This window comes from Juglans microcarpa x Juglans regia, chromosome 4S (assembly GCF_004785595.1).
Source record: "Juglans microcarpa x Juglans regia isolate MS1-56 chromosome 4S, Jm3101_v1.0, whole genome shotgun sequence".
Taxonomy (NCBI): Eukaryota; Viridiplantae; Streptophyta; class Magnoliopsida; order Fagales; family Juglandaceae; genus Juglans; species Juglans microcarpa x Juglans regia.
In genome coordinates, this window is record NC_054601.1 from 25,334,556 (window position 1) to 25,343,456 (window position 8,901).

General features: G+C 35.1%; 1 protein-coding gene across 1 annotated transcript; it reads left to right on the plus strand.

Annotated features, from left to right (window-relative positions):
• The first annotated feature begins 1,777 nt into the window (after positions 1 to 1,777).
• On the plus strand, positions 1,778 to 8,133 carry LOC121261937 (pyrophosphate-energized vacuolar membrane proton pump 1-like). Its single transcript, XM_041164360.1, has 8 exons — positions 1,778 to 2,312; positions 3,816 to 4,390; positions 4,604 to 4,983; positions 5,082 to 5,168; positions 5,724 to 6,054; positions 6,694 to 7,104; positions 7,435 to 7,494; positions 7,653 to 8,133. The coding sequence occupies exons 1-8, from the start codon at positions 2,081 to 2,083 to the stop codon at positions 7,857 to 7,859; spliced, it is 2,283 nt and encodes a 760-aa protein (XP_041020294.1). The 5' UTR covers positions 1,778 to 2,080; the 3' UTR covers positions 7,860 to 8,133.
• The last annotated feature ends 768 nt before the right edge of the window (positions 8,134 to 8,901 follow it).

Sequence of the window (8,901 nt, forward strand, 5' to 3'; positions counted from 1 at the left end):
ATAAAATTTATGAGACAAAATTTATAAATAATAGTGAAATAAGTCGATTCAAATCAATTCTCTAAAATAGATTCACTTCTATAGGATTAAAATCTTATTAATTTCAAATAATTCAATTCAAATAAAATAAAAATTGGCTGGTGGATTGCCACCACCTTTGACCCTAAGGTGGTGGCAAACCATCCCAATTCGACACCTTACTAGTTAGAAATAATTGAAATGCTTAAATTTGTCGAGGTGTAAGATCTAATCGAATATGATAATTTAACAATACTATATTTAAATATTAAATTGAGTTGAATTAAGATAATAAAATATTATTATTATTTTAAGATTTAAAAAAATTGAATTATTTATTATATTTTTTATTAAAATTTAAAAAAATTATAATAATAAATTAATATGAGTTTATGATGCAAACGAATTTGTTGCAGAGTTTTTCTGACAAGCTCTAACTAGTAACTATCCCCCATAATCAATGTTTTAAATTTCGTACCGTACCAGTCGGTACGGTCGAAATTTTTCATTTCGGCCGTTCGGTCGGTACATGTACTATACCTGTTCCGTACTGACTAAAATAACCGGCCTCAATTTCAGCCTGTACCGATCTATATTTCGGCCGGTACCGGCCGATATTTCGGCCTATGTGTTTTTTTTTTTTTTTTTTTCATTTTTTCAAACTACAAGCTTATTTTTTAACTCCCAATTCAGACTAGACTATTTATAATTTATATATATATGTATTTATACATAGACTATTATTTTAGAATATAATTTTTATATATATTTATATATATAATTTATTTATATATCGACTATCCCGAAACGTTATCTCGAAACGGTACTGGTATCGAAATATTTCATTCCAGTGTCTTGACTAGTACGACGTCTGGTACTGTATTCAAAATATTGCTTATAATACCAGCTTGATTATTATTATTATTATTATTATTATTATTATTGACGAGAAACCTCTTAGTATTCATCCATGGAGTCTAATCTTCGAAGAGCCCACCGCTATAACCTCTCAGTTTGATCTCAGGAGAAATCGAACTTAAGCAACCATGGCTGGGTTTGATTAATTTCTTTTATGATTATTCCGGCCGTTTTTCAAGATGGTGGCCGAAATGATGTCTCCTATTGTCTTAAAAATAACGAGTCTTAGGATCTAAATTATATTTTATAGTTTTAGATTATTTTTTCAAAAAAGTTAATTCGAAATAATTATCAAAATATTAAAATGGGGAGCGTTAGGATTAAAAGGTATAAACTATAGTATTAGACTTGAGTAATGATAATTAAATCGTGAGTATATAAGCAAGGTATAATTATTTTAAAAAAATAAATAAATATAACATTTGTATAAAAAAAATTTTAATAATAAATTATAATTTTTTAAAAATAATTATTAATGATAATTAAATCGTGAGTATATAAACAAAGTATAATTATTTTAAAAAAATAAATAAATATAACATTTGTATAAAAAAAATTTTAATAATAAATTATAATTTTTTAAAAATAATTATATAATAATTACGCATCTCATGACTCGACGTGCCATTAATATTTCACCTAATCACAAAAGTAGCACCTCCCTCATTGAAAACACGAAGTGGTACCTTATTCGTTCTTAAAATTGAGTGCAAATCCTGATAACGTGTCCCATCATTAATCGAGAAGCAATTATTTGCGTTGTCCTTATCTCGTCTCTCGGATGCTGACCCATCCAACTGTATCCATCTTTGACAAAATAAATATGCTCATCGGATAAAGATTGCAGTGACAGAACCCATACCGGTTGATCAAAACAACCAGTTTACAAAATCCAAGCTTTGGAAGACTCTTTCCTGATTCCCAACAGCCATTCCAAGCCATATGGTTCATACATTCTGAAGGCCATGCAAGGACAGCGGGATATGCTCAGAGAAAAGCAGGCCACTCGGATGTTTTTTGGATAATGTACTTTCTGGATTTGTAGGTTGGAGCTTTAGAGGCTGAATTTCGGAACCCAGAACGGGTTTTTGCTCTATTTGCAAGGCAACTCAGGAATCATCTAAAAAGGGTTGATTTTTTTGTCATGGCTGTGCTGAGTGAGGGCCTTACACAGGTTCTGATACCTGTGGCTGCCTTGATCGGGCTTGCGTTTGCTTTGCTTCAGTGGTACTTGGTCTCAAAGATCAAGGTTTCTGGCGACTCTGGTGGTCATAATGGGTATAAGGACAGGCTGATTGAAGCAGAGTTTGAGGAGGGTGTTGACGCTCTTGAGGTTTCCATCAAGTGTGCTGAAATTCAGCATGCCATATCTGTTGGTGAGCTCTCTCTCTCTCTCTCTCTCTCTAAAGTATGTATTTACTTTTTCTGGGTGTATTTGCGTCATATTTTGGTTTAGCTCCTGATGATTGAGATCTCTGGTTGTCTATTGTTTGTTATCCTTTGTGCTGTATTCTATGGATCAAGGATATCCTCGTGTTGTAATTTGTTTTTTGGTGTCATTTTGTTATTTAAATTGGGATGATGAGTTTCATTATGTCAGCCGGGACCAAAATAGGAGAAAGATTTCATAGATTGTTAAATCTGTGAACTCCTAGTTTTTTTTATTCTCTCTTCTTGTTTGTCATCTCTGTTTTCATTTTTTGGCTGTTCTCAGGATATAGTTTTTTGCATTTTTTTTTCTTTTTTTATTTTTTCCCTTTGCGATTGACATATTAATTTTATATTCAGACACTTTTCTTCTTGTTGTTATTGCAATTATCACTATTTGTTATTTTTTAACTCGATCGGAGTAATTTTATCTTTTCACTCTCCGTTCATAGCCTTCTTCTTCTTCTTCTTCTTCTTTACCCTTTCCAGATAGCTGTCTGAATTTTGTATAAATAGATTTACCTTTTTTTTGTCTGTACACAAAATGTGTTCTTCCAGCTTATAGCCTCTGGGATTTTTCAGTTGTTCATTCAAGTTTCAAGAGCTAGTAACTAATTTTTATCCCTTTAATCACATATATATTTGCGACTTTTGTCGGCTTATCTTTGAGAAGTGAATTCATCAAACAAATACATGCCACCATTACAGCCGACAAGAAGCAAAGAAAGGAAAATTTGGAAACTAGAGAGTTCGAAGACAACTTCCAACCGTAGTGTTTTTTTTTTTCGTAGTATTTTACCATTAGCGTGCTTATGATCCATTTCTCACTGCTGTTCTGGGTTGAATCCGTTATTCGGTGTTTTCAACTTGTATATTATGATATTTTTACTCGTTTATTCAGGGCTGCTAGATGGGTCTTCTTAATATGGTCTACTATCTGTGGGTGCTTTATGGGCAAGCTGAATAGTTGTATGTTTGAGTAAACCTAAAAAGATAAACGCACGCATGGAAGTTCTGTAATTTTATGATATGAGACATGTTGTTTATATTCTCCCTAACATTATACTGTACTTTGGAGTTTGGACTTAATCCACTTGAACAACATGCCATTATAATCGAAAAGGAAAATACTCTAGCCACAAATAAATGGATTACATAAAAGTAATCCGACAAACTGATGTGATTTGATGTGGTTCATCAGATTGTAAATTACTTTTTTTGTAAAGTAAATCTAACAAATCACATGAAGTCATATCAGTTTGTACGATTACTTTTGTATAATCTTTTTGTGACTTGAGCATTACTCGATCGAAAATGTAGAATGTGGTACAAATCTTGAATTTTCAATTTGTTGTAAAAGAATGAAATTTGGCTGCATTTTGTTGGACAGGGATAATGTCACCATATCCGAATATTATCTGACCTTGATTTGATCTATTTCATGTTCCCAGGGGCGACCTCATTCCTGTTTACAGAGTACAGATATCTTAGTATCTTCACGGGCGTATTCAGTGTCATCATTTTCCTCTTCCTTGGTTCAGTTAAGGGTTTCAGCACCAAAAGTGAGCCTTGCACTTACAACACAGGGAATATTTGTAAACCAGCTTTGGCTAATGCCCTCTTTAGCACCATTGCATTCTTGCTTGGGGCTATTACCTCCGTTCTTTCTGGTTTCCTTGGGATGAAGATTGCTACCTATGCCAATGCCAGAACCACTCTACAAGCAAGGTATGGTGTTGGTAAGGCATTCATTACAGCTTTTCGATCTGGTGCTGTGATGGGTTTCCTTCTTGCTGCCAATGGCCTTTTGGTGCTGTGGGTCTCGATCAATCTATTCAAGTTGTATTATGGGGATGACTGGGAGGGACTTTATGAATCTATCACTGGTTATGGACTTGGAGGTTCTTCAATGGCACTTTTTGGAAGAGTTGGTGGAGGTATATATACAAAAGCAGCTGATGTTGGTGCTGACCTTGTTGGAAAAGTTGAGAAGAATATCCCCGAAGATGATCCACGTAACCCAGCTGTAATTTTCTATTTTTTCTCCTCTTTTAGTTTGACTGAAATTGACAAGATTCTAAATCTCTATGAATTTCTTCATATATTTCTGAACACATATCATGTGATTTGTAAATGCATGGTTTTTGTTTGCCATCCAATTTCAAAATTCAGATTTACTCTGTACAGTCAATAACTCAATATTCGTTAGTTTGAATGAATGTTATGTTGCTTCTTTTAGGTAATTGCGGACAATGTGGGTGACAATGTAGGAGACATTGCTGGAATGGGTTCTGACCTGTTCGGATCTTATGCCGAATCATCTTGTGCAGCACTCTTTGTTGCTTCAATATCATCTTTTGGTGTCAGCCATAACTACACGGCCATGTCTTACCCTCTGATTATAAGCTCAATGGGGATTGTGGTTTGCTTAATAACAACACTTTTTGCAACTGATATATTTGAGGTTAAGAATGTGAGTGATATTGAACCATCCTTGAAGAGGCAACTTCTTATCTCAACTGTCTTGATGACTGCTGGTATTGCCACGGTCACCTTCTTTGCTTTGCCATCAGAATTTACTCTCTTTAATTTTGGGACTGACAAGGTTGTAAAGAACTGGTATGCCTCCCCCAGCTGCACCCCTTCTTCTGTACTTGGCATGATTGGTTTGTAACTCAAAAGGATTTTTTTATTTATTAAATTATATGTGACTTCAGGCACCTTTTCTTCTGTGTTGCCATTGGCTTGTGGGCTGGACTTGCTATTGGGTACATTACAGAATATTATACCAGCAATGCCTACAGGTGAATAATCTTCTTCAGATTATAATTTAGTGCTTGGTTTCTTCTGGTCTTCTGCACTGCTTGTTATGATCTTAAATTAATCCATTGCCATATAGTGATAATTGGATCAAGTCTTCCTGCCTCTGCTGCAAACACATGGCATTTGCTACTTGCGCCCAGCCTTCAGACTTTTAAATTTTTGGAACCTTACAAATTTTGGTTCCAGAAATGATATCACGCATTTTTATGCTTAAGACCTAATTAAAATGTCATTGCTGTCCATAGAATTTCCGCATGGTTAGAGGTTAACCAATAGAGGGTCAGAATCGAAATGAAATGTCAAGTGTTAAATTTGTAGAAAAACTTTTTATTAGAAAATAATTTTATAACATGTTGATAACTCTGATTCCTACTTCTGCAAAATACAGCATTTAACACGTTCAAATGAACTCTTTCAATCCAAGGAATTTGACACTATTCGCTTTATAGCATCTCCAAAATAAATGATTTTGATTATATTTGAATGCATCGTATCCATCAACTTACGAATGTGATGTTTATTACTATGTTCAACAGTCCAGTGCGCGATGTGGCAGATTCTTGCAGGACAGGTGCTGCTACAAACGTGATTTTTGGATTGGCTCTTGGATACAAATCTGTCATCATTCCCATCTTCTCAATTGCCATTGCCATTTATGTGAGCTTTAGCTTGGCTGCAATGTATGGAGTTTCTGTGGCTGCTTTAGGAATGCTCAGCACAATCGCCACTGGTCTAGCAATTGATGCTTACGGCCCCATAAGTGACAATGCTGGTGGAATTGCAGAAATGGCGGGTATGAGCCATGAGATACGTGAAAGAACAGATGCTTTAGATGCTGCTGGCAATACTACTGCTGCAATTGGCAAGGTGTTTTATCCTTTTTCCGGTTTTATACTTTCTGATTTAGTTAAGAGTAGCATTTCATGACTATACTTGAGCACAATCTTAAAGATGCTGCTATACATAATTAGTTACTGAACTCTGTATGAGGTCATTGTTTTTTGTTACCTTGCTACAGTGGTGAATATTGGCACTAGTTGCTAACCAAGAAGAGTAACTTGAATCACATTATCCCGAGAACTAGCTTATATTGAAAAACTTCTGTTAACTTTCTGTTAACTTTGAAAACCAATTAATGATAACTAAAAGAATGGAGAGGATATATCACAAAAATTAATCCTGGGGAAAGTGATGGCCTAAACTGCTTAGTGGCAATGGAAACGTTGTTGAATAAAATAACGCTGTTTCTTTCCATCGGTCTTTGGAAATATTTCCCATAACCATGGAGCAAAGGAGTTTACATTGACACTCTGTTCATCTCTTATCATTTTCTTTTTTATTTTAATAAAAGGTGATGAAAAGCGTCTAATAAATTGTATTTCCAGTACTAATAAAGTTAATCGTCATGGTATATGCCCCTATGCCAGGTTTCCATAAGACCTGACTCCATTTTGAGATTGCAAGTCAACCTCTGAAATTTTTGACATGTTATGCCTTATGTTTCAGGGTTTTGCAATTGGATCAGCGGCTCTTGTTTCCCTAGCTTTGTTTGGTGCCTTCGTGAGCAGGGCAGGCATTAAGACCGTGGATGTGTTGACTCCGAAAGTCTTCATTGGGTTGATTGTGGGAGCCATGCTCCCATACTGGTTTTCAGCCATGACAATGAAGAGTGTGGGAAGTGCAGCTCTCAAAATGGTTGAAGAGGTCCGCCGGCAGTTCAATACTATTCCTGGCCTCATGGAAGGAACAGCAAAACCAGACTACGCAACTTGTGTCAAGATCTCAACTGATGCTTCACTAAGGGAAATGATCCCACCTGGCGCTTTGGTGATGCTCACGCCTCTAATTGCTGGCACCTTCTTTGGAGTGGAGACTCTTGCTGGGGTTCTTGCTGGTTCTCTTGTTTCTGGTGTGCAGGTATACCATTTTTTTTTTTTGGTTCTTCACAAGAGTGGCATTCGCTTGTAGACCAATACATGTTTGTCTTTAGGTATAGTTTTGCAACTGCTCTTACTTTGGCTACCACAGAAATATCTCAGTTTCTATTCTGATTGCTCATATTTTTCAAGTTCACGAATTTGTTTACTTCACATACTCTTTTGTTTTTTGTCTGGTAATTGAAATTTGAGTTTGTCATGATGGTCAATCCATCCCCAAGTATGTATTGGATATGTTGTCATTTTCAATCACCATCAAATGAATTCTCAGTATTTAACTGAGTTTTCTATTTTATATTTTTCTTCATAGGTTGCCATCTCAGCTTCCAACACAGGTGGTGCATGGGATAATGCAAAGAAATACATAGAGGTAAGTTGTTTGCTCTTCCAGTTTTTGTTTGATATTTCTTTCTAGTCTATAATACTTCATCATCAGATTTCATTCTGCACTCATCTTTGTAAGGAGATGAGATCTCTTGGCACCAAAGTTTAGGATTTTGATTCACTAATTCAATGCAATACTCACAGGCCGGTGTTAGTGAACATGCTAAATCACTTGGTCCTAAGGGGTCAGACCCTCACAAGGCAGCCGTCATAGGCGACACGATTGGAGATCCTCTCAAGGACACCTCTGGTCCTTCACTCAACATCCTGATCAAGCTCATGGCAGTAGAATCCTTGGTGTTTGCTCCATTCTTTGCCACTCATGGTGGCATAATCTTCAAATGGCTTTGAAAATTGGAGCTGTAATATGGTCATCTAACTCTGGTGTGGAGACTGGAGCAGCAAACTTGATGGAGTTCTCATCGTAATGAGTAGCTCCTAAATGTAAAGAAAAAAATAATGCGGCTTTACTTTATAAACAAGTACTGTGCATGTATATCTTGTACTGATTTTTGCTTCGCTTTCTAGGCTGTTATCATATCATGTACCTCTGTATTAACTTCAGTTTCACTCTTCCGACTCTCATCTTTCCAACTTCGAAATATTTTTTATTTTCGTTTGCTTACTCTGAAAATTAGATGATTCTTCAAATCAACAGTTAGGCTGCGTTTGAATATTAAGCTGAGTTGAGTTCTCTATAAATAGTAGTTAGTTGAGATAGTAGAATGACTTCTGTAAGGTTTACTTAAGATGAGTTTAGATGGTGAAATGAGTTTTGTGTGGCTCATCTAAGATGAGTTTAGTTGTGTTTAGATGTTAAGATGAGTTTAGATGTATTTATAAGAAGTTGAAAAAAGTTATAAGTCATATATAAATAGGTTTTGAGTTGAGGTGAGTATAGTGATTTGAGAGTTAAAGTGTTAAGATATTAGAAGAGATCTAAATTTGAATTGAGTTCAGCTGAGTTGAGTGTAGTCAATGAACCAAACGAGCCCCTATTATACTCTTATGTGCTTTCTTTGACCATGGGCAACTATGGTTGGACGAATCAAAAAAGGGTAACTTATATTCCAACCCATACTTTAAAATGATTAGTCAATGTCACAATTAGACCATCTCGAATTTATTTATGGAATTATCTTTTCCAATCAATGTAAGATTCCATTCACTAACTTATTATACTCGATCGGATAAAACCATAATTAGGATATTACATGAATAAATAGAAATCTATACTATCAATTTTGGCAACCATAATTGGGATTTAAAAAGAAAAATCACCGCATGAGTTACTCTATGAAACTTAAAAGGAACTTAATTTGAAAAATATATGATGTATATATGTATGTGTGTATATATATATATATAAACTTATATAAAATAAAAAGGAATT

What these genes read in the sequence shown, in the direction of transcription:
- LOC121261937 (XM_041164360.1), top strand. Translation starts at nt 2,081, where the DNA reads ATGGCTGTGCTGAGTGAGGGCCTTACACAGGTTCTGATACCTGTGGCT. An exon ending in ATGATCCACGTAACCCAGCT is followed by an intron (nt 4,391 to 4,603) that starts GTAATTTTCTAT and finishes TGCTTCTTTTAG; the next exon opens with GTAATTGCGGACAATGTGGG. An exon ending in CTCTTGTTTCTGGTGTGCAG is followed by an intron (nt 7,105 to 7,434) that starts GTATACCATTTT and finishes TTTTCTTCATAG; the next exon opens with GTTGCCATCTCAGCTTCCAA.